This window comes from Peromyscus maniculatus, chromosome 23 (genome assembly GCF_049852395.1).
Source record: "Peromyscus maniculatus bairdii isolate BWxNUB_F1_BW_parent chromosome 23, HU_Pman_BW_mat_3.1, whole genome shotgun sequence".
In the NCBI taxonomy this organism is placed as follows: domain Eukaryota; kingdom Metazoa; phylum Chordata; class Mammalia; order Rodentia; family Cricetidae; genus Peromyscus; species Peromyscus maniculatus.
In genome coordinates, this window is record NC_134874.1 from 2,388,639 (window position 1) to 2,414,105 (window position 25,467).

A 25,467-nucleotide genomic window follows, 5' to 3' on the forward strand; every position below is an offset into this window, starting at 1 on the left:
AGGTGTGCTTCAGAGCCGATCACAAACCCAGAGGCTGCAAACACACAGAAGTGCTCAGGAACGGGGCCGTGGATTGAGAACCCTTCTGTCTTTACGAAACCACGTCCACGCTCAGTTCTGTGTGGCACCCCGCAGGGAGACATGTCACCTGTACCTTCAGACTGAGACCCCTAGAGGGAGAGACTTCCGAAGCCACCACGCTGTGTCTGGTGCCTGAGGCAGGATTCTAATTCAGGCCATCCTCCCTGGTGCCCCTTCCCTACCCTAGGCTGGCAGCCAGCGGGGCCCTGGGCCTGTGTCCAGCCAGGGCAATGGACGCTGTGGCCAGAACAGGGCTGGGGCCAGGGTTTCTCTGTGTTCCTGCCCCACAATGGAAAGTGCTAGCCTGTGCGGTACCGGGGCAGAGCCGGCCCTGGACCCTGGCCAGGCCCTGCTGAGCCAGCTGCCTCTTTGTGCTGCACACTATAGGCCCGGGTGTCTGCCAGGTTATAAAATGGGGGGTCGGCCCTGAGGCGCCCACAGCACCCGCCTGTCCTCCAACACAGGTAAGAGGGGACCGCCACCCTGCCGGGGAACTGGGGGAAACGTGGAAATAAAGAGAGGGAGCGTGAAAACAGACAGAGAGAGAGAGAGGGTGGTGAAGAACTGGGAGGAAGCAAAAACCAGAGCTGTTGCTCAGGCACGCTTGTCTAGCCAGCACTGAGGAGGCTGAGGCAGGAGGATTGCTGAGAATTGGAGACTAGCCTGGGCTACCAAGAGGGATCCTATCTCAAAACAACAAAACAGGAAAACCAGGGGTGGGGGGTACGGGGGAGGCAGAGAGGCAAGCAGTGGTAGAAGTATTTGGGCCAGAGGAGAGAGAGGGGGTGGGGGCGGGGGAGAATGAACACATGCTGGAAAAGAAGCCCAGCCCCTGGGGAGTGTTTTCCAGGGACAAGGTTGAGGGTGGCTGAAACCCCCAGATGTGGCCCAGATGTGTGGGCAGAGCAGCCAGTCTTCCTGCGGAAGGCTGGGAGGTGTGTGCTTGTCCTAGTTAGAGGAAGGATGTCCGGACCCCAGCTGGACCCAAGGAGCTTGCTCTGGGCAGCCCCAGGGTTCCAGGGGTTAGTAAATTATCAGCAGAATCTCGGGTGCGTTTGCCCCTGGGGGACAGTGCCATCAGCAAAGACCCGTGCCAAGAAGGCTGTGTCTCTTGAGGGACCCGTGGAGCCGACCAGAGTCCCCTCCACCCAACGCCCACAAGGCACAGTCCTGGTGTAGAGCATCGGAAGCAGGCTGCTCTCTCCTCTTGCACCCCCCAAACCCAAGTGCCAGGCTAGTATTTGCACGCCCACATCTGCCCTCAGAGGATGCCAGGGGCGGATGGATGGCTGGGAGAGGTTCAGGACACACACACACACACACACACACACACACGCACACGCACACGCACACTTGCACTTGCTCTCTGAGCAGATGTTGGCTGGGCAGCGCCCATGCCCCTGGCACAGAGACAAGTGCTAAGGGAGCTGTCCCGGACAGGAGTGTTTACAAGGTTGCATTTAGTAACCCAGGTGCCGGTCCATCTGCCGGCTGAGGTGGGAGCTGACTGCAGTGTGGGCTGCTGGACACCTTTACTCCAGCTAGATTCTAGAGGGGGATCCTGACCCTGGCTAGCCCACAGTTAAGGTCAGGGTGTGAGGCACTCATTATCGTATTTGGTGGAGCACTCCCGAGGGTGACTGTCACTCATCTGGCGAGGCAGAGCCATGCTGCAAACGCAGGTGACAGCTGACAAGCACGATGGACGGACACCGCTCAGGGGAGGGACAGCGTCACCGCCTCTGTTTCCCAGGCAGAGTCGACGTCTGTGAAGGAGCATGAGAAGCATAAGGGTGGGGCGGCTTGGGATGGCCACCCCCAAATCACCCAGCCCAAAGCTTTCTTTTTCTTTGCAGCATCGGGAACCATGTCTCAGGCTGCTAAGGCCGCGACCACCACGGCAGTGAACCCGGGGTCTGATGGCAAGGGAAAGGGGGGCCCAACCACGGGGCCGGCCCCAGCCCCTGGCCCCACCCCGGTCCCAGCTTCCGTGCCCAGGCCCAGTGCCAAAGTAGGGGACCTGCCTCCTGGGAGCTACAGGGTAAGGACGGGAGGGGTGGGGGAGGCTTACCAATCCACATCTTCCTCATCCCTCCTCCTCTTCCTCCCCTCCCTCATTCTCTCCCTTTGCAGATCTTCTCTCCTTTCTATGTTTCTGAGTCGCTGCCTATGATTTCCTTCCTCTGACTCTTTCTGCTCTCCACCCTCCCTGGCCTGCTCCCCATCCTCCCTGGCCTGCTCCCCATCCTCCCTGGCCTGCTCTCCATCCTCCCTGGCCTGCTTCCCATCCTCCCTGGCCTGCTCTCCATCCTCCCTGGCCTGCTCTCCACCCTCCCTGGCCTGTTCCCCATCCTCCCTGGCCTGTTCCCCATCCTCCCTGGCCTGCTCTCCATCTTCCCTGGCCTGCTCCCCATCCTCCCTGGCCTGCTCCCCATCCTCCCTGGCCTGCTCTCCACCCTCCCTGGCCTGCTCTCCATCCTCCCTGGCCTGCTCTCCATCCTCCCTGGCCTGCTCTCCATCCTCCACAGCCTCTTCCTTCCTGGACAGTCTGGGAATCTCAGGGGTTCCACATGCCTGGAAGAAAAGGGAACCCACCAGAATGTGAAACACTCCTCCTGATGCAAGACACCTGCTGCCGGGCCAGCCCGCATGTAGGAACTTAGAGGTTGGCAAAGCCAGAAACAGGAGAGGAGTGTTTGGTGGCAGGGACCACCCATCCTAGGAGAGCCACCAGGCCACCAGGCCACCAGGCCACCCTGATCTTCTTGGAAACTTTCCCCCAAGGTCCAGGTTGCAGGACACTCCTGGAGAGCCAGACTCTCTGCCCTTGAGATTTCATTTGTGGTGGCTTCACCCTCAGGTACAGCCCTGGCCACACTTGGTTTATGACTCACACCAGAACTGGATGTGGCTGGCTTTGCTTTATGTAAATTGAATTTAATCAGTGACTTAAATTTACCTTTTAACAAGGTAGCAAACACCTACCCGCAAAACCCACAATCCATAGAGAAGCTAAGGTTTGGTGAAAACCCTCTACCTGGCCCTAAGGGTTCCTCAGGACCCTATCTCCTCCCCACCCCATGATCTCCCCAACTCCAAGCATCTGCTGCCTGCGTCTGGTGCCAGACAGGTGCCTTGACGCCACCGAACAGCAGAGTTGTTGTGTGGAACAGAAAACGTGTAAAATCCAAATGAGAGGTGCAGAGAGAGGAGGGAGGGGTTATGGGCTAGTGAGCCTTACCTGTATTTGGGCCCGCAAATAAGAAAACAGCTCATGCCCTGCCCTGCCCGGAAGGAGCCCTTTAGGGGTAGAGGTTTGGAAAAGAAAAAGAGGCAGAAGAGGAGGAGGAGGAGGAAGAAGAAGAAAAGGTGGAGGAGGAGGTGGAAGAGGGAGACTCAGAGGCAGCGGTGACTTCCCAGGGTTGTACCTGGCTGTGGGATGTCACAGTGGTAGGCATTCAGCCCCTGCCCAGGGTAAAGGAGGAGCAATCCCAGAAGGCTTCCTGGTGAAAGCGGCTTCTGCACCTAGAACAGGGTCAGGGCCACACATGTAGCCTGGACCATGAGTTAGGAAGTGGAAGATCCAAGTTGGGGGCTCCCGGTGAAGAGGTCATGCCAGGCTGAGGAATAACGCAGAGAAGGAACTAGAAGGACTGGGCCCAGTGACACACAGACACACTTAGTCCCAACACTCGGTGGCAGAGGCCAGAGGATCCCAAGTTCAAGGCTAGGCCAGGTTACAGAATAAATTCCGGGTCAGTCTAGGCTACACAGAGAGACCTTGGATGGGAGCCTGGGAGGCCCAGGACCCCATTCCTACACCTGACTACGGTACTGATCTTGAGTTCAATAGTGGGAAGACCGGAGGGTAGGCTCATTCACAAACTGAGGCTCATGGCGTCCTGGTGAGATCCAGGCCCTACCTGCTTTGATTGACACATGCCCTTCAGGAGTTGTTGGAGCTGAGCCCCTCATCTCTCAGATTTGGTTTGGGGTCAGGGTCACGGAGCCAGGCCACTCCTCAATCTGCCCTCCCGGATGGACCGGGGCGGTTTCTCTTTCAGCTGGTCGTCTTCGAGCAGGAAAACTTCCAGGGCCGTCGGGTTGAATTCTCGGGGGAGTGCCTGAACCTGGGGGACCGTGGCTTTGACCGAGTGCGCAGCCTGATCGTCATCTCAGGACCGTGAGTGCTGGAGGGAGAGGGACACACTGCCACAAAGCAGCTCTATTAGCCTGGCACCAAGCAGTCTCTCCTTGGCCTTTCCCTAGCTTCTCTGCATTCTCTCATTGATAGACGAGAAAACTGAGACTCAGAGGTGACCTGAACAGTGCAAGGCTACCATGGGAGGGACCACATGTCCCCAGCCATCCCCTCTCCCAAACATCTGTAAATGTGAAAAGCAAGTGCATTGCACATCACCTATAACAACACCAAGCTGTCTGAGAGAGGGCTAACCCCCCCTCCCCAGTCAACAGACTGAGATCGAGGCTCTGAAGGACTGAGTCAATGGGCGAGGTCACCCCGTGCTGAGTGGCAGAGCCTACATCCATCACAGGCTGCTGGATTTCACTCCCAGTTCTCAGAAGCAGTGGGCTAGCTCCCCAGGGCTATCTCCAGGAGCTGAGGCCATCGTGAGCTCTCTGTTATTGTTTCCTCCACCATGAAATCCCCAGGGGGTGTGGCCAGCCAACGTTTAAGGCATCTCAAACTGCCCACAGTACAAAAGGAAGCACCAGCTTGGGCTCAAGGCCAGCCTGAGATCAGACCTGCTTGGGTTCCCAATGCTCACTCCTTCCTGTATCTTGTTCCGTCTCCAAGCCTGCTTCCTCGACTCTAAACAAGGAGAGTCAGAACGATTCTGAGGCAGGATGGGCTTGGCACTGTAGACATTCAAACATGGCAGGCAGGCGACAGTGATGGCCATCTACCTTCCCCCGCTTCCCTGTGAGTTCCAGCAGCACCCCATGGTCTATGTTCTGTTTTGGGGAGCACTCATGACTCTTGCATCCACTCCATCCCTGGTGTGGTCAACCCTAACTCAGCCCCACCCATCCCCTAAAACCCGTTTGGGACAGGAACTGCTGGATGTGGCCATCTTGAGGTTTCAGAATGTTTGGGATGCTGATGACTCAAAGCCAGAGTATTTTTCCTCAAAAAGACAGACGACAGACAGCTATGCCCATGTCCTTTTTTTCCTTTCTTTTTTTTGGTGTTCAGGGGGTTGTGTCCAACAGGGACAGATATAGACCCGAGATCCAGGAGCAAGGGCTGGGTCAGGATCAGCAAGCGTGTGGGAAGAAAGGATGAAGGAGAGATGAGCAGGGGAAGGAGAGGAGAAACATTTACCTGGGACATGTGCCGTGAGACAGGTACCATGAGACTTGGGAGACCTCAGCCTGACATCATGGCATGACTGGGTTGGGTACCACCTCTCAGGGCTGAGGCTCCATTTGTTTCCTGCCCTCCTCTTCTTGCTTCTGGCTCAGATGAGCCATAGGCAATGAGGATGGGTACCGGGACACTGTTGACTGAGTCCTCACGGGCTACCCAAAGAGGGCAGAGGAGGGTGGAGAGAGAGCGGTGGGTGGCGAGACCACATCTGTCTTGTCGTTACATAAGCAGCAGCTTCCCCATCCCTAGTCATAGATGAGATTACCGTGGGAACCTCGTGTTGAGTCTGCTCCACGAGTCCCCTGGTTTCAGACCCTCAAACTTCCCAGTGACGCACAGGCACTCATTTCTTCTTCTTTTGCCGGCGTTTAACGACCCTCAGTGATGGCTCCAAGTCATGTGGTGAGTAAGTCAATGATGAGCTGGGATTAGAACTCAGCTCTGTCGTTTCCCATAGTCTCTGGTCTTCATCCCTGTGTGGCACCGCCTTCTGAGGTTCCCGCCCCATCTACCCATTCTGTCCGTCACATGTGTCACTATCCATCTGTTCATCCGTCTATCAGTCTAGTGTTCATCCATTCTCTTTTATCCATCTTTCCATCCCTAAATCCATTTGTTCATTCATCCAACTACTCAGCCATCTACACATCTATGCCCCTATCATCACTTGTCCACCTGTTCTTCTCTCTATGCACACACCCATCGTCCATTCAACTATATCCATCCATCCATTCATTCACCTGTCCACCCATCCATCCATCCATCTATCCATTCACCCATCCATCATCCATCCATCCATCCATCCATCCAACTATATCCATCTATCCATTATCCATCCATCAATTAATCTATAGCCATCCATCATCTATCCATCATCCATCTATCCATCCATTCACCCATCCATCCATTCACCCATCCATTCATCATCCACCCATCCATCCATCCACCCACCCACCCATCCATCCATAGCCATCCATCCATCATCCATCTACCCATCCATCAACCCATCCATCATTCATCCATCCATCCATCCATCCATCCATCCATCTATCCATCCATCCACCCATCCACCATCCATCCATCATCCTTTGTGCTTCTTCTCCAGTCTGCTAACAAAACCTCAGTAGCGTTCTTTGAGGACAGGTCCACATCTTCCATTCTGTCACTTCTTCACTGTGCTTGGCTCATCCCTCAGACAAGATCCTGAGGCTCCTGGGGTGCTTCTTTCTGAGCCCATGATGATGTCTCCCCATTGCCATCTTTCTGGTGAGACGGTCCCAGCAGCCCTCAGGAAGACAACACACACAGTGATGTTCCACTAGGTCTCTCTTGGTCCCTTAGAATTCCAAACACATAGAGTAAGAAGTACACCCCTCCCCCCGCAGAATCTTTACCCTAATCTTCCTATTCAAACCACAATGAACCCCACACACACTATTTTAAATGTCCAGTTTACTCTCTGTGAAAGACCAAGCTGCCACATCATGAAAACTCAGCAGGTGCCTGAGACTCACTACCAGACTCATTCTCTTCAACCTCCACCCTAACTGTGGGCCTCCTGGCTGCCAGGCTCGTTCTCAGCAAATGCGAATTCACTTTTCTCTCATATCTGAACTTCTGGGACTACTCACATTTGCTTCCTTTGATTTTGTTTCCTGTTTAGAGACAGGAGCTCACCGTGTAGCCCAGGCTGGCTACAGATATCATGATCTTGCTGCTTCTCCCCTGTGCTGGGATTGCAGGGTGCATCACCATGCCCAGCTCCTGCATTTTACTGTTCTGGGATTGCAGGGTGCATCACCATGCCCAGCTCCTGCGTTTTACTGTTCTGGGATTGCAGGGTGCATCACCATGCCCAGCTCTTGTGTTTTACTGATCTGGGATTGCAGGGTGCATCACCATGCCCAGCTCCTGTGTGTTATTTTAAATGATCCTTTGAACACAAGCTTACACCACTCTGGCAATCGAAGACCTAGTTCTGTTATAAGTCCTGTTTACCTATGAGAAGCCTTGCTTTGAACCCAAAGCAGCACTTCATACCCTGGTCTGTAGGGCTGGGGCCAGTGTCTGCTGCTCTCATGGTTGGAAAGAAGCGACCAGTAGGTATTAGAGCCACATTAGCAGCAAGCAGAGACTTTCTCCCAGCTATTAGTGAGCTTAAAAGAAAATATTTCTTGGTAAGTTAGTGGGTCCCAGGGCCTTAAAGTATTTAAAGCCTGTGTGAATCCCATATGTGCTAAAATAATTTGCTCAGATAATTACAAACAGTATCTCATTTCATCCTTTGCCAACTCTAGAAAATGTTAGTGTAGGTAAAGAGATGAAGACTGGGAGATGAAAAGCCCTTTGTCTGCAGTCACACAAAAGTAAGGGGTAGAGCGTGGAATGAGACCCAGACCCTTTGGACCCACTTCGGGTTTTCATTTTGGTGCCTGGGCTGCTGTGCTGGGGAGGGCACTTGCTGACACATTCACCTTTCTGCTTCTGTCCCTCTTGGTCCTTCCTGTGCTCAGCTGGGTGGCCTTTGAGCAATCTGCCTTCCGTGGGGAGATGTTTGTCCTGGAGAAGGGCGAGTACCCACGCTGGGACACCTGGACCAGCAGTTACCGCAGCGACCGGCTCATGTCCTTCCGGCCCGTCAGGATGGTGAGTGGCTGGGACTGGGACAGAGGTCTACCGTGTGACACAGGCCCATGATCCCAGCACAGGAGAGGCGGAGGCAGGAGGGTTGAGTTCAAATCTAGCCTTGGCAAAAAAAAAAAGAAGAAAGTTGCCAAGTGACTAAGCAAGGGACTTGGGGGGAAGACAGTTGTGACATCTTGGGAACATGCTGAATTAGCTTTGTGATGTTTAGATCAGCGTAAGGGAGATGAATCCAGATCGTGGAGACAGTCCCACATGGTGTGTAGTTGTTCCAGGATTATGAATTGATTATGAGTCATGAGCCAATTACTTCTTACTCACGCGTGCCAGGCTCTGACGGCACCAACTCTCACCTCTTGAGGTGGGAATGTCTGTGAAGAAAGTGCCTTAATGAAGGCTCACCCGGGACGATGAGGCGTTACTAATGCGTCGCAGTGGGTTAGGCAGCCAGAGTGCTCGCCGCACGGTGAGAATCCCAGGCTGGATTTCAGCCTTCGCAGAGCACACTGTAAGAACTCAGAGATGAGCTTCAAAGCCTTGAAGGCCTTGTATGTCCATCTGTGTAATGGGTGCAGCTGGGAAGCATGCTCAACTAGGGCTGAGCCAATGAACGACAACCTCTAGAGCTGAGGTTCTCAACCTGTGGGTCATGACCCCTTTGCCTAAACCTGTCACTCTAAAATATATATATATTGCATTACGGTTCATAACAATAGCAAAACTACAGTTGTGAAGTAGCAACAAAAGTAATTTTATGGTTGGGGGTCACCCCAACATGAGGAACTGTACTAAAGGGTCACAGCTTAGGAAGGTTGAGAACCACTGCTGCAGAGGATGCTCTCTGATAGAGTAAGCACTAACCGTTTGTAGTTGTTGTTGTGTGTGTTGCTTTGTGTTTTGAGAGAGAGCCCTACCCCGTAGCCCAGGCTTCATGCTTCTCCCGGGGTTGCAGGCATGCACCACCACAGTCAGATCCTAAGTAGTGACTGAACCTGTCTGTGAGATTCGTCTGGTCTGGACAGAGATGTGCGATGATAATGAGGATACACACTCCTGGTCTGAAGTACACCACCATGTCTTCCTCACAAGTGTAAAAGATCACGCTCTCAGGATCACACTGGCCAAATTAAAATTATGATCGTATTTTAGACATAGTTGTTTAGATAAAAATATATATTAGAAAAAATTGAAAAACTCCTAACAGCCAACCTCACCCCAGATCACTTAGTTCCGAACCTAACTAAGGTGCAGCCGGGGGGCACTAGCCCTTTCCTTTACCCCCACCCCACTCCCCAGGTGGCCTCTTACCCTTAGAGCCATGGTCTAGTGGTCTGACTTGTCTTCTGTGTCCCATGTGACAGTCCTGGTCCTGGGCCACCATTGTCCTTCTCCTGAGCACCACACCCCCCACATAACCCACACGCCTCGCTCCTGGGTTCCCTGTCTGCGTTTCGTCCCGCTTTCATGAAAATTAGAGTTATTTCCAAAATCAAGCCTGCCCATGGTTGGCACACACCTTTCACCCAGCACTCAGGGAGACAGAGGCAGGCAGGTCTCTGAGAGTTTACGGCCAACCTGATCTACAGAGTGAATTCCAGGCCAGTCAGGGCTACATAGTCGAGACCCTATTAGGCACTTCAGGGTGGCCGGATTCTGCCGGCTCCACCCTAGGCCCTGGAAGCCCATCTGTAACCAGAAACCTTGCCTGTGCTCCTTGCTTGGGGTGGATGGGTGGGGTGGGGGGAACTGGGGCTGGTTGGCGTTGGGCAGGGCAGCCAGCACCTGAGGGTTGAGAGCTGAGTCAGCCCAAGGAGAGCTGGAGGAAAAGCCGTGCAGGGGCCGGTGAGGGCAGAGCCCTGCCTCAGGCTCAGATTAGCTGAAGAAATTAAACATTAGCACCCGGACAGACATGGCTGCCGCAGCAGGAGTGGACGGGGGTGGGGGTGGGGCAGAGTGGGAAGGTGTGTCCCTGAGGTGGGGTCCCACGGGGCTTTATGGGGACGATGAGGTCTCACCTCCATCGCAGTGGGGAGCCACAGACTGGCTGACCCTCCTCAAGGTCCTCAAGATGGCGACAGTTATAGGTAACAGTCACTGGCATTGATTACGTAGTGGCCTTGAATTGCTGATCACGTCTCCTGTGTCCCCATCCCTACCTCACACCACACATCCCCTTTCAGGGACATCTGCTGTCCTGCACAGCAGCCTCTGTCTATGCCTTCCCTTTGCTCAGTCTGACCTCTGCCCTACTTCCCTTCTTCTGGCTCTCATACTCCTACTTGACCTACAAAGCCCTTCCTAAATTTCCCTCCTCCTATGGTACCTCCCTTGATCCACTTCCCTTCCCTCTGGGAGAGCTGACTGACTTACTTCACTAACAGTCTTCCACTGTGCCTCACCGAAGGATACGCTTGTGCCCTGCCCTCCCCCTGTTGCTAGTTAACAACAGTCACTAAAGAATCTCTTTATTAAGCACCTGCTGTATACTCAGTGCTCTCTCTTCCTTTTGTGGAGTCTGTACAGCAGCAGCCCCAGCAGACAGAAGCCATTACAACACTCAACGTAACAATAAGGAAACTGAGGCCCAAACATGGAAAGTCAAGTTCTTCATGCTGCCCAGCTTGTCCTCAATGGGCCGGGCCTCGCTGTGCTCCGCTGGCTGTTCGTCTCTGTGGAGTTTCACCCATTAAGACTCAGTGTGGGTTGGGGTTGGGGCTCAGTGGTAGAACACTTGCCTAGCATGCAGCAGGATCAGGATTCCCCCCCTCCACCCCAGCACCTCAAAACCAAAAACAAACAAACAAAAAAGAAAACCCACCAGTCCCAGCCAGAACTCCCTGTATGCTGACATTCAAGGGTGGACCTCCGTCTCTGCCAGGTCTGTTACCCACAGTCCCATGGGTGAAGTGCCAGCAAACCCATTCTATGGCAGAATGCACTGAGGCTTGAGGGACAGAGGGAAACACCCAAGGTATTGGGCATAAGGACTACAGTCAGGACTCAAACCCGGATCCATGCTCCACAACCCCATGGTCCATTGTAGCTCAGTCTGATTAGAAGAAGTTCATATAGAAGGACATTGAACTGGGCTCCCCAATACCTCAGAGGCTGCTGAGAATTGGGAGTGGCACTTCTCTGAAAGGTGCTTCCCCTTGCTGGCTGTGTGATGTAAATCAATATGCTTGCCCTCTCTGGGTCTCTGTGTTGCTGCAGGGTGATGCCACACATTTCCACATACAGACTTGAGCCTGTGTGGATGATCTCATTTTATCCTTGGGCACCAGAGATGTAGCAACCATCATCTCCTCTTCCCAGATGAGGAGTGTCCTCCCTGGGCAAGCCCCAGAGTCCCTCCCTACCCCTTTCTTCTCCCCACCATCTGCTTCCATTTCTGACTGGTCTTGGCCTCCCCAGGATTCCCAGGAGCATAAGATCTGCCTGTTTGAAGGGGCCAACTTCAAGGGCAACACCATGGAGATTCAAGAGGATGACGTGCCCAGCCTCTGGGTATATGGCTTCTGTGACCGTGTGGGCAGTGTGACCGTCTCCGGTGGCACGTAAGCATCCAGGTTCTGGGCCCCCACAGCAAGTGCGGAGTCAGAGGCCAAGGCTGCCAGAGATGAAATGTCACATCAGGTCCCTGGGAAAGACCTCGTAACCCCCCTCCCTATTCACACACATAGACACTCACACAGAGAGATACACCCACACAGACACACACAGACACACACAGAGACACATAGTGATGTACACAGATACACACACACACACACACACACACACACACACACACACACAGTCTTTTAGGACTGGGTCCTGGGGTTCTGCCAACAGATCACATGTCTCTGTGGCATGTGACAAGTTCCACCTCTGCATAAGTACTATCCACAGTGGCGAGACTCTCAGCTGCTCAGGAGTCTGGGCCCTGACCAGAACTGATGTGGACAGAGGGTAGGTCCAGCAGAAGTCCCTGGGTGAGATGGTATCCTGTCTGCATCTCAATGCTGCTGGCTGTACAGTGGGTAGGTAAGGCCTCTTCCTCATCCACCCTAACTCCTGGGATCTGAGGTTCCCAAGCAGAGCCCTTAACCCTACTTTCTCAAGAACCTAGGGAGAGTCAGGTGCCTTGCCTCAAGTCCTGGCCCCTGGAGATGAGTGTCCTTTTCTGCCTTCCTATAATGCTTGCAGGATGGCAGCCTTTCCCTAGCTCCCTTTCCTTCTCCCCTGAAGAACCTGTGTCCTCACCCATCCCCCTCAGAGTCTTGTCTGAGGGCCTGGCACGTGCTGGGCACACAGAGGGGAGGCTTGGATTGAGGTCACTCTCTGCTTCGAGAGGGTTCCTCTGGTCAGGACTAGAGACACCAGTGTGCCCTGTACAGTGTGGACATGGTTGAGCCTGGGCTACCCACCTCTAGCAGGGTGGAAGGCACTGAATGGGACCTGGCTATTCCTCTACAGAAACTAACCAATGGCCAGCAATGGGTCAGAGAAGGGCGTGGGAAGACCTGGCTTGGGTCCAGGCAAGGGCTGAACTTAGAATCGCTGGCTCTACCATTCCTTGGTAAGGGCACCTTTGCGCTGCGCTCACCCATCAAATGAAGTGAGCCCTCATCAGAAAGGGAGGGAGTGAAGTCACTGCCATCCACACCCCATGTGGCTCGGCGTCTCGGCTTGGCTCTAGGTTATCTGCCCCTGGACAGTGCTTACAGTAGCAGGAGAGACTCACTGCATATGAAAGACACCCAGGTTTGGAGACATGGCTCTTGATGCCTTGTCCTCATCGCCTGAGAGAGAGCTCAAGACTCACGCATTGGATTCTGTCCTTCCTGGACCCGTGGGTGTGGACTTACTGCCTACAGTGGGGGCATTCCCTCCATCTGGTCCCCAAGCATGCACAAAACAGCAGCCACATGACTGTGCCCACCTTTCAGAGGAGAATACTGAGGCTACCGGAAAGGGGAAGGCCATGCCCCAGGGCATGGGATAGAAAGGGCCAAGCCAGGGCAGATGTGTGAGCCCTCCTGGGACACTAGCTACAAGATGGGTAGCAAAAAAGAGGTTGGGGAGGGGACTCTGGGTGCCTCCACGCCTTTCCTGCTCTCTTCCCAGATGGGTGGGCTACCAGTACCCGGGCTACCGTGGCTACCAATACCTGCTGGAACCAGGCGACTTCCGACACTGGAATGAGTGGGGTGCCTTCCAGCCGCAGATGCAGGCCGTCCGTCGCCTGCGGGACCGCCAGTGGCATCACGAAGGCTGCTTCCCGGTGCTGGCCGCCGAGCCCCCTAAGTGAGCCAAGCTGCACCCCTCCCTCCTGCAGCCCCCCCTCCAATGTCCCCTCTCCCCCTGCGAATAAAAGTTCCCACAGCCAAAATACCCTTGGGTCTGTGAACAGTGTGCGTCCACCTTCGACACCTAGCTGTGACAGCAATTAGAACAATCGATCATAGACACAGAAATCACCACAAAGATCATTTTTTTTTTTTTGAGGGAGGGAGCAGGTCGTATGTCCCAAGCTGGCCTCGAGTTTCCTGTATAGTCAAGGATGACCTTGGATTTCTGCACTTCCAGTGTAGTGGAAGGTAACTTCAAATTTCTGAGCTGCCTTCTCCTTAGAGGTGTGGGCCACTACGCTGCTGGGATTGAACCCAGGGCTTTGCACCTGCTAGGCAAGAGTTCTAACCAACTAGGCCACATTCCCAGCCTATTTGCTTTTTTGTCTGTTTACTTATGCATTAAGACAAGGTCTGGAGACTGTTGAGATGGCTCAGTGGTTAAGAGCACTGGCTGCACTTCCAGAGGACCTGGGTTCAATGCCCAGCACCCACATGGTGGCTCACAACCAGCTATAGCTTCAGTCTTAGTGGATCTGATGCCCTCTTCTGGCTTCCATAGACCCCAGGGATGCACGGGATGCACATACATTCATGCAGACAAAACATGCATGCACGTAAAATTTTATATATATTAAAAGACAGGGCCTTGCTATATAGCCCAGGCTGGCCTTGAACTCAGGATCTTCCCGCCTCAGCCTCCTGAGTGCTGAGATCACAGGAGTGTGCCACTGTGGACAGCCACTAGGGTTTTCACATACATCTCACTATAGCTTTGAACCTACTTTAGATTATTATTATAATCCTTCCAGCTGAACGTTGAAGACTAGCAGGCTCAGAGATGGAAACGGACTTGCCCAAGGTCACACAGTGAGTGTCTGCACCCAAATCCAAGCAGCCTGGCTTTGGAGCCTGCACATCAAACTCTCATCCTCCCAGCCACCCCCAGGTGACTTTCTGCTCGACTTGCACAGGGTCTGGTGTGCATTTGCACTTGGAACCTTAAATAGACTCACTGGTTTGTAAATAAAACTTTATTATAACACTCCAGGAAGCAGAAACTCAGCCTCATACTACTGTAGACAGGCCGGGCGGTGGTGGCACATGCCTTTAATCCTAGCACTTGGGAGGCAGAGCCAGGTGGATCTCTGTGAGTTCGAGGCCAGCCTGGGCTACCAACTGAGTTCCAGGAAAGGCTCCAAAGCTACACAGAGAAACCCTGTCTTGAAAAACAAACAAACAAACAAAAATACTGTAGACAGAAGGTAGTCCCACAAAGTTAAGTCTCGGCAGTAACCACAGCTCCGCTGACTCTATAACTGGCTCGTTCCTGACATGACTCAGTGGGTCATTAGCGAGAGTTGGAGAAAAGCAGAAACCAGCTGAGACTTTTTTTTTTTTTTTATGTTCCTATTTAAGCAGAGAAGATTGAAAGGAGTGTACTTTTGAGTAATCAATTCAGCCCACGGGTCCTCCCAGAACCATGTCTTCCGGAAATCTCTACCAAGCATTATTGACTCCTGTTATCAGCAGTTAGCACTGACTGACGTTAGCCGGACGTGGTGAGGAGGGTGTTGCTATGGATATCTTCCAGGAGATGAGGCTCAGGTGATGGATCCAGAATCGACTTCATGGAGCCCGAAGCATAGGGGAGGCCGTGTGCGAGGCCGAGCAAACAGCAGAGCCCCGCCGGCCCAGATGGCACCCATGTATAGGTGACTAAAAGAAAAACAGGTGCACCTTCCTGTCACCTGCTAGAGACTGCGGGTCGAAGCCTGTGACGTCCGCCGTGTGGAAACAACACCCGGGGTGGCGGCCAGCTTGCACAGCTGCGCTTGGCAGCTTGGCCGCCCCGTGCGGGTGGCACAGGTGCACACAGCGTGTGGCAGAGGGAGCAGAGCATCCTGGGGGTTGTGTGGGCAGAAGCGGGGACAGGTTGGGAGGCCAAGTGGGCAGGAGATAAAAGCGATGAGAAGGTGGGGCCTCCTAACACCTCTCCCTGGGCTTTCTGGGGCTTCAAAGCAGAGGCGTCACGTTGCCTAAGCCTTCCTTGGGTCTAGTGCTATGGTGTCTACATCCTGCCTCTTCCCCAGACTTTGGTTCTCTCCCTCCTACCCCACAAGGTGGCCAGCATCTTGGGCAAGAAGACGGGCCAGGATTCCTGGGATGATCCAGAGGCACAAGGATTTGGTCTGTGCTTCTGTTGGGCCCTAGGATGTGTCCCGTGAATGGCTTCATTTTGGGTCTTGCCCTTCCCTCTACCCATCGGTAGCCCCCACTGTCCCTCCAAACCCAAGATTCTGAAGCTGTGGTTCTCTGTAACACATCACCAGTCTTCCATGAGTGAGTCTAAGGGCAGGCTGCGGAGATTCCCCACCAGGAGCTGTCAATTCCTACCATCATTTTATTTCTCTATTTCTTTCTTTCTCTTCCTCTGTCTCCTTTTTCTCACTACCCTGAGCTCCTATGGTGTGCACACAGTCTTGTTTTCTCTTTGATATTATAGTCCAGGCTGGCCTTGAATTGACTTGTGTGGCCAAGGATAATCTGAAACTTTTGATCCTCCTGCCACCACCTCCTGAGCAGAGGGATTAAAGACGTGCTGGAGCAGAGCAGAGCCCACAGTCATAAGCCACATGAACTTAACCTTCACAATTGCTTAGCTCCAAGGTCCTGCAGATAGCGTGATGCACCATGATCTCATATTTCCACAAAGAGAAAGCTGATTTCCGTGGACATCGATTCAACTGCTCTCCGGTCACTCTGAGTTTTTATTTCATGCTTGTTGAAAGAACGATTTTGATCTTATTTACACGGCCGTTTTCTTTTACTTGTGTTGATCGGAGGAGTCCTAGAAGAAGACAGGAGCTGGGTCTGCAGCTCAGTTGGTAGATACTCGCCTAGCCTGCCCGCATCCCTGGGTTTGATCCCAGCACAGAAAATCCTGGGTGTGGTACCACATGCCTATAATCAAAACACTTGGGAGGTGGAGGCAGGGAGATCAGAGAGTCAAAGATGTCTTCTACTGTATAGGGAGTTGGGGGAGACCTTGGGGGAGGGGAGGCTGGTCACAGGGGGACAGTGGAACAATGGGGCAGGGAGAGAGAGGGGAGGGAAGGAGGGGGAGGGAAAGAGAGGGAGGAGAAAGAGCAGGACTTCACCAGCTTGATTAATCTTAAAAACGCCTTCCTTTGCTCTCAGCCCAGTGATGTCATCCATGTTTTCTTGATGGTACTGACGGGTAAAACACATTGGACAAATTAGCATCCTTGAGATTAGATACACACACTTGCCAAAACAAACACAAAAACCCAGGAGGAAATAACAGTCATTATTTTTTTATTTATTGTTTTGCCAGCAAATTTACAAGCATGTAAGACACACTGTAAGAAAAACAAAGCCTACAAAAGACTCTAAGCAAAATAAACACTGGCGAGGAAAAGGACACATCCACGGCCAGGGTGATCACAGCAGGCACCCTGAACCTGCCACTCCTGCCCCAGGTCCTGACTCCAGCTTGTCCTGGACATGTGAGGCCCTGGCCAGCTGGGGAAGAACTCCTCCGGAGCTTCAAGGTGAAAAGCCACGCTGTGTTTTGAAACCAAAACCCAGTTTCGACCTCAACTCAAAACATGATTTAGGGGTGACACTGAAGGAAAACCGGCTGGTTGCAGGGCCCACTTTTCTGGAAGACTCTCCAGGAGTCTGCTGGAGTCCTGACCCTCACACTGAGCTTACAGCTGCAATTCAACTGAGCTGGGAACTCCCACCCCCAACCCCCACATTTGATTCGAGATCTTGAATATTTGACTCCAGGGCCTCTGGGAAGACAAAGTGTCGCCCTGTTGGAGCAACTAATCCACATCTTCTGAGATTGAGGTACAACATAGATTGTGTGTGTGTGTGTGTGTGTGTGTGTGTGTGTGTGTGTGTGTGCAGAGTAGGAAGGAGTAGCCCTGGAAGTACTCAGGGGCACTGGTCAGCATCAGTCAGCATCAGACCCTGGAGGGCACACAGCAGCTGAGTTCATGAGGATATGGCTCCAGGGTGTCCCAGGCAGGCTCTAAAGAGGTGAGCATCTAAAGCTGGTGGTGACGGTACATGACTAATCCCAGCTCTTGGGACGCAGAGGCAGCAGATCAGGAGTTCAAGACCAACCTGTGCTGCATAGTGAGACCCTGTCTCAAAAAAACCAAAAGGGTTTGGGAAGATGGATCAGTCACTGAAGCTCTTGCCTTGCGAGCATGAAGACCTGAGCTCAGTGCCCAGAACCCATGAAAATGCTGGGTGGAGAAGGCTGTGCTTGTAATCCCAGCACTAGGGAGGCAGGGACAGGAGGAAGGGGCTTGTGCGCCAGCCAGTCCAACCTAATTGGTGAGCTTCTGGCCAATGAGAGACCTTGTCTCAAAGGAGGTAGATAGGATTCCAGAATGTAACACTTCAGGTTGCCCTGAGGCACGCACACCTGGACGGACGGAAACATCTGGGGACACACACACACACACACACACACACACACACACACACACACACACGAGTGCAAATAAACAAAAATGACAGGACAAAAACCAGAGATGAGCACCTTGTTTGGAGCCGCGTTACCGTGGCAGCAGGTCATCTGAGTCAGAGACCAAAGGGTGCTCTCTGAAGCTTGACCACCAGAGAGAAATGGTAACCCCACCTGCTTCCTGCTAGAGAAGGGACCCACTGCCAGCCGCCGCCCGTCTGCTGCCAGAGCCCTGGGGAGGTGCGAGGGACCTGAGCTCGCATTAGTGCTAAGAGGCAGCTTCAGCCCTCAAACCAGATTTCCTGACTGACCCCCGGTTTCCTCCCCGGTAGAATGTGTGTGGTGGTGATAAGAAACCTCAGAAGGCTGCTGGGGAGCGTGAACAGGCAGGTTGAAGATGATTGAAAACAAAACACAGCCAAGCCTGGTGGTGCTGGGGATGGTTTTGAGAGTGTTAGGAGAGTGATCTACCAACCCCTCAGCCACACCCTTCCCCCCCACTCCCCGGTACTCTTCTGAACAGCTCCGCCTACAGGCTCTGTGCCTGAAGGAAGCAGAGCCCTTGATACAGCATCCACACAGCCTTTTGGGAGGACAGTGCTAAGAAGAGGTTAGACCCGTGCTACATCTCTATCCCATGCTGTTGACAAACATCCCCTGGAGACTCCCTAAGCGCCATGCTCCGTGAACCCGCTAAGGAAGGTGCCCATCCTGCAAGGTCCCAGTCCACGGACAGGGATGGGATGGAAATGAGCTTGTTAATCCGCCCTCAATGTCACATCAGATTCCCAGGTTGATCCAGCAGGGGGACAGGGGAGTGGGCTTCCTCCAGGGGGTGACAGTCCGATGGAGACCTGCGAGCAGCGTTTGCCACCCTGGGTGGCTGCCACGATGGCCACTCAGATCTGTGCCTCGCCTTTCTGCCCAGCAGCTCTGGAAGCAGAACTCTTTTTCTGCACCCTTGTGCCTGCCCTGGGATGCTTAACTACCCCTGGAAGGAGCCAAACCCTGCCTGCTCCTCCCCAAAAAGCATCCCGAGAGGTCTCTCTACAGAAAGCGCGGCTAGCCACGCCCTTCCCTGATGAACACCTTCCCAGTCTCCATTTCATCAAGACACGGTGGAGACTCCCTTCCCCCAGTGCACAGGAGCCTGGCAGCATCCTCTCACCTCCACCACGTCCTGCCTACCCAACTTCATGCAAGGCTCCAGGCTGACCCTCCCTACCGGATGTTGTACCTGCTGCCCCAACACTCTGCTGTGACTAATGTGCCTTTCAGGACTAAGTAGCATACGCCGCCCTGCCTGAACTTCAGGTTATGGTGTAAGAACTCCATTTTTCCTCCCTGAACCAGCTTAGGCCCCTATTCCTGTCTGGTCAGTTACACACACTCTGCTGTGAAGGCTCCTTAGGGGATCCAGCTTCCTTCCAGGATCACAAAGCCCAGCACAGAGCCCTCCCCCCCGACCCCAGCCGAAGTCCCCTTGGGACCTCTTTCTTTGGTATCTTTCTTCACCTGTGAATAGTATGAAACTCCCAGCTGCAGTTTCAGGTTAGCCACACAAAATCTCAAATGTGCACCCAATCAACGCTATGTCATGTGGTTTTAAGTAGAAAACTGGCTTCACCGAGGTGGGGACTCTGTCAGTCCAGCGTCTCCCACGGGGAGATGTTTTATGGAACGCATGAATGAAAGACAAACACACATCTGTGTGCCTTGACTTCTCTGGCGTGCGTGTATATTTGTGCTAGTTGTAACTAGAATAGAAATGTATTACATTTATTTTTGTATCGGGTATGGGGGATACTGTTTCACAACACCCCAGAGGTCACAGGACAATTTGTTGGTCGAGGGTGTCTGTTCTCTCCTTGTATGATGTGGGTCCCGGAACAAACTCAGGTTCTCAGGTTTGGAGGCAGGCGCTATTACCCAGCTGAGCCACCTTGCAAACCCCAGAATTTCATTTTAAATATTTATTTATTTTCAGTTCTGTGTGTGTGTGTGTGTGTGCCACAGCACACACGTGGAGGTCGGGGCAACTTTGTGGAGTCGCTTCTCTCCGTGGGTTTCGGGGGGGTGGCAAGCGTCTTTACCAAACGAGGCATCTCTCCGGTCCCAAAAATGTATTTTAAATAGGGAGCAGCACACACGCATGTACGTTAGGTGTAAACAGAGGATAAAGAGGACGCAGGGAGAGGCGAGCCTGCACTTTTTCCATTGCTTTAGGGCTGGCTGCTCTCTGGGGTGAAGGGCGGCCAGCCCGCTTGGCGTCGGAACGCTGGTTTGAGCAGCTGAACCCTGCAGGACGCTGTGGGAGCGGGGTACGCCCGCCGGGTCGCAGGAGCCAGAGCGGCAAGCCCCGAGCGGCGGGAGCCCCGCCCCCAGGGCGGAGGCGAAGGCGGGGCAGCGCAGGAAGAGGGGCGGTACCCTCTCGGCCCCGCCCCTCCTGCGTCACGACGCGCGGCCCGCCCCTAGCAGCGCCTCCCTGCCGCAGGACCGGCCGCGGGGCGGGGGCGTGGCCGAGGCCGTGTGGGCAGGGCCTATCCAGGCCCCGCCTCCCAAGGCTTCCCGGCTCGCCTGGAGTCGTCGTCGGGCGAGGGGGCCGCGGTAGGGGGCGTGGTCTAGCGGTCTCGGCAACAGGGGCGGGGCGTGATCACAAGAGGCCCCGCCCCTTTCGTCACGGCACGGGGCCCCGCCCCTCGCGGCGCCTCCCTGGCGGCCGGCAGGGAGCCGGAGTCTGCGCGGGCGCCGATTCGGGCACGGTAGGTGGCGGCGGCGGCGGCGGCGGCCTCGGCCAGTGCCGGGTCGGGGCTGCACGGGGCGGTGGGGACTGTGGGCGGCGCGGGCGGACAGGCCCGGCCGCCGCGGGGGGTCGGGGGTGGGTGGGTGGGTAACGGGAGGGAGACACGCGTGGCCTGGAGCCCCACCCGCGCGGCGCCGCGGGGAAGTTAACTTGCGGAGGTCGCGCGGCCCACGACGCGGTCGGTGGTTCTTAGAACGCGAACGCCTCCCCTCGCTGTGCCGCCGGCTTCCTGCTTTCACACGTGGGGGGAAACTGAGGCCCGGGCCGTCACGTGCCTGGCCGCTAGGACTCGCCAGCCAGGACAGCAGAAAGTGCCCCCCCCTCCTCCCCGCGCGCGGGGTTCCAGGCGCGCGTTGGGGAAGGGGCTTTCTCTGTTTTGGCCATCAGCCCCCCACCCCCACCCGCACCCCCACCCCAGGAGCGGCTGCCCCTCGGCCCCCGCGCCTCCCTGCGTCCACACCCCACCCCTTATTTCTTTCACCCCAGCAGGGTTGCCTGATGGTTAGGCCCAGCATGGTTAGGCAGATCGGGGTGGAAGGCTCCGGTTTAGTACTGGGGACGAGCCCCCTTCTCCAGCCCCTGTTTCCGGGGAGGTGCAGAACTGGGTTTGTTTCTCTAGCCTAAAGAAGGTGTTAAGTTATTCGTGAACCGCGCTGTACCCGCCTCTGCCCGAGCTTATCTGTTTACCCTATCTTGTTTTAAAAACCATATCTAACCTAACGGCTTTCTGAAGGTCTGCTCCGCTAACCATCGGACTCACCCTTTGGAAGTGAACTCTGAGTGGCTTTTAGGATCCTTAGGTCACGCACTGCCCCCCCCCCCCACTTTTAGAACATTTTCACATCCCACAAAGCAGCCCTCATCAACACTCAGCTCCCAGACCTCTTTCCCCCGGCCCTGGCCACTTTTCATCCGACAGCTACTGCCTGTCCGTGAACTTGTCTGTTCTGGATAGTTCTCTGTATGGTTCCTCGTGGAATCATAGGCTTTACAGCCTTTTGTAGTAGCGTTTCTCTTCCATAGCATTCAGCAGTACTTTATTATCTGAGTGAATAGTATTTCCTAGTGTGAATAGACCATATATATATATGTGTATATATATATATATATGTGTGTATATATATATATATATATATATATATATATATATATATATATATATATTTGTCCACTGACTTGTAGATGGACGGTGGGTTTGGTGCTCCTTTTTGATTGTGATTAATACTGCTGCTGGGAACGTTTGTACACGTGTTTTTCTTGGTACATGTATGTTTTCAATTCCGTCGAATACTTAACCTAGGGGTGGGATTCTTGGGCTAAAGGGTCCCATTAAACTTAACGTATTGAGGAGTTGCCAAACTCCCAAAGTGCCTTACCACTTCACACGACTGCCCGTGGGTTGTGATAATGTCTGTGGCTAGGTGTTAGGAAGCCCAGGCTGACCTTGAACTCGTCACCCTCCAGTTTCAGCTCTGGAATGAGAGGCCTAGGGCACCTGCCTGGCTTGAGGGTTCCCGTAATCCTGAATGTGTTTAGTCTCTTCCGAAGAAGTCAAGGCCCTGCTGGCTTCGATGCATTTGTTGTAAGTGATTTCCTAGTTCATGTTAAAACAAGCGTCTTGTTAATGGACTGAGGGTAGCCGGTATGTCATTGGGCCAGTCCCTGGCACCTGCACATAAGGAGCAGTGAGGATCAGATGTGTGGTTGGCATCCGAAGTACCTGCTGGTGTTGGGGCCTGGACCTGTCCTCTCCCTTCTTCCCTCCCTCCCTCCCCTCCCTTCCTCCCTTCCTCCCTCCCTCCCTCCCTCCCTCCCTCCCTGTGCTTGGTGAGGAGAGGCGGCAGAAGAGGTGATCAGTCAGGGATCTTCCCACAGAAAGGGAGGGTGTGTGTGTGTGTGTGTGTGGACAGGGTCTCCTGTGAGTCAGGCTGGCCTTCACTATGGAACAGAAGATGACCTTTGACTTCTGATCCTCCTAAATGCCAGCGTTACAGGCATGCACCACACTACTTGTATTCAGAGCTGGGGGTGGAAACCAGGGCTTCGGGCACACTAGGAGAGCTCTCTGTCCCCCGAGCCACATCCCTTTTACAGTTATTGTGGGTGGCGTGTGTGTGTCTGTGCACATGTCCATTTGTGGGTTCGGGGAGGCCAGAGGTTGATGTGGTATGTCTTTTCCTCTGTCGCTCCCCGTCTTGTGTTTTTTGAGACAGAGTCTCTCACTAAACCCAGAACTTGACGTTTGGCTTAGACTGACTGGCCAGGGTGCCTCAGGGACCTGCTTGACTCACAACCCCACCTCTGGGATTGCAGGCCCATACTGCTGAGCCAGGCTTTTTTTTTTTTTTTTTTTTTTTTTTAAACAAGGTCACACTGTATAGCCTTGGCTGGCCTGGACCTGACAGGTAACTGCTGGAATCAAAGCTGTATGCCACCGCACCCAGCCTGTTCCAGAGAGGTCCTCTGGTCCTCAGGCCAGCGTAACATGATCTCTCCACCCACTGAGATATTCCTATAGCCCTGAGCCACATTCTTGAAGGGAGTCTGATTTCTGAACTGGTCAGTTTCAGCTTCAGGTAGTCACCTGTTGCAGAGTTTAAAATACTACCCTGCAGGTCCTGGTCCCCAGGTCCAGCCTGGTGTCACCTGGCTGTGGCTTGACAGAACCGGAAAAGCAGAGCCCCAGGCACTAGAAGTAGCTCCCTCACTCTCCCTGAGTTCCTTGGTGACGAAAGCAGTCTGGGGAAAGGGAGATCTCTAGGCCTTGTGTTGCTGTTGGGGGAATAGGTGTGCATCCTCAGAGCTTGACATGGTGATGATGCCTTGGACTCCAGGAGGCTGCCAGGGCATTGTCCGTGTAGCATCGTAGGTGTATTTGTAGCTAGAGTGTGGGCGATGTGGCTTTTTGTGAGTTTAGGTATGGCTTGAGTGGCTTTGCTTTTTCTTTAAGTGACGTCACAGAAGCTCCCCTGAGCAGCAGTCTGTGCCTGCCCCCCCCCCCCTCCCGGGCCTTGCTGTCTGTGGGGCAGGCACTGTGCTCCATGGGCCATAACTGGCCCAGCTGCAGGCATACATACCACCGAGGTCTGGGGTGCCCCTCTCTCCCCATCCTAAGCCGCGGGCCGAGGAGGAATTGTGGGCATGAGTCATTTGAAATAGCTGGAGGGCTGGGCCAAGCCCCAGAAATTGCTGGGGAGGACCAGGGAGGCCATTATTGCTGAGGAGATGATGGCATCTGTGGCCCGGCTGCCAAGTGGATTCTCACATCCACCGGGCTCTTGACCCAGGCCGGTCCGTGGCAGAAGGCTGGCAAGGTCAGAGAGCTGGCACAGCCTGCATTTGTACCACCAGTCCACTGAAAAGCCAGACCCGGAGCTGTTGCTGCTCGGCCTCCCCTGGACTGAGTTTGCAGAGCAGAATACCAGTGGCTGCCACCCCCTGGGGAGAGGAGGGGATGGTGACATAGGCTGAGCAGGACAGGCTCTTGGAATCCAGAGCTGGCCCTTCGAGAGCCTCAGCTTCCCCCTTTTCAAAGGCAGTGATTCCAAACCTGGCGGACACCCACGGGGCCAGCTGCACCCTTTAACTCAGCTCCGCCCACAGCAGAGGCCCAGAGCGCAGATGGCCACGGTGGCTGCTGCAGGGTCACCCAGCTGCCAGGGTGCAGAGATGGATTTGAGGCCAAGGCCCGTCCTCACAGTTTACCCTCCTTCCCATCTCATTTCCCTCCGTGAGGCCCGGCACATGAGGCCCTGGGCTCAGCGGTTAGGAAGTGTCAGCCACTCATGTTGTCTCTCTGTCTCACTTCCTCCTGAGTGTCAGGGTGGACGGACAGCAGGGCTCTTGGTCCCAGCTCCCTCCAGATGGCTGTGACATGGGGCAGGGCGCTGCCCCCGTCCCCCGCTGGGCCTGTTCTTCCTGCTAAGGGAGGGTTTACTTCGTGCGGTTTTCGTTGAGCGATGTGGCTTTTCTCGGTTGGTCACTGGGCTTTGTAGTTACGGGAATTGAGCGTAGGGTCCGACACGTGCTAGGCAGGCTCTCTCCCATTGAACTACAGCCCCAGTCTACTACTCGTGTTTTATTTTTTGAGATAAGATCTCACTAAGTTGCCTAGGCTGGCCTAGAACTCTCTCTCTGTAACCTAGGCTGGCGTTGAACTTTGAATCTTCCTGCCTCCCAGGAGTTAGGATGCCAGGCCTGCGCCCCTGGACCTGGCTGCTTTTCTGGTTTTAATTGAACTGGCATTCAAACATTTGTAGAGAAAAATCAGAGTTCTAACCTGAGCAGCCCAAGGCTCCCTCAGGTTTCCTGGGCTGCCCTCATCTCTGTGGTCTCCACCTGTCCCCAGTGTCACACACTCAGGACTGGCCCTGGGACTTTGTACCCAGAGAGCTTCAGGGTTTCGCGGATGGCCAGGGCCTGCCTTGTATTTGGAAGCCTTGCTTAACCTCCTTTGACACTGCTTTATCTTCCGGGATGTTCTCCAGAGCATCCCGACCCTGCTGTTGTGCCATGCTCCTCTGAGGGGTGTCTGTCTCCATCTTACTGCACTCCAAGTCACAGAACACCTCCTCAGTGGGGTTAGGTCTGGGTCAGCCGAGGCCCTCTGCTACGTCTCAGCAGATGCACGTCTGATTCTGGGGTGCCTGAGTCTGAACCTCTGGCTGCAGGGACAGTGACTCCTCCCCTGCTCGGTCCTCTTATTTCC

At 54.2% G+C, this 25,467-nt stretch overlaps 2 protein-coding genes across 3 annotated transcripts in view; both read left to right on the forward strand.

Moving 5' to 3' along the window:
• Positions 1–308: 308 nt before the first annotated feature.
• Crybb1 (crystallin beta B1) lies at positions 309–13,480 on the forward strand. Its single transcript, XM_042268312.2, has 6 exons — positions 309–545; positions 1,938–2,122; positions 4,146–4,264; positions 7,987–8,119; positions 11,531–11,673; positions 13,226–13,480. The coding sequence occupies exons 2-6, from the start codon at positions 1,949–1,951 to the stop codon at positions 13,407–13,409; spliced, it is 753 nt and encodes a 250-aa protein (XP_042124246.1). The 5' UTR covers positions 309–545; positions 1,938–1,948; the 3' UTR covers positions 13,410–13,480.
• Positions 13,481–20,465: 6,985 nt separating this feature from the next.
• Positions 20,466–25,467, forward strand: part of Tpst2 (tyrosylprotein sulfotransferase 2) — a 38,726-nt gene continuing 33,724 nt past the window's right edge. The window contains exon 1 of one of the 2 annotated variants that reach the window (XM_016002630.3): positions 20,466–20,718. The gene's annotated coding sequence lies outside the window, so the exon portion shown is untranslated. The remainder of the gene's footprint in view (positions 20,719–25,467) is intronic. The other variant, XM_006984112.4, reaches the window with a different exon arrangement.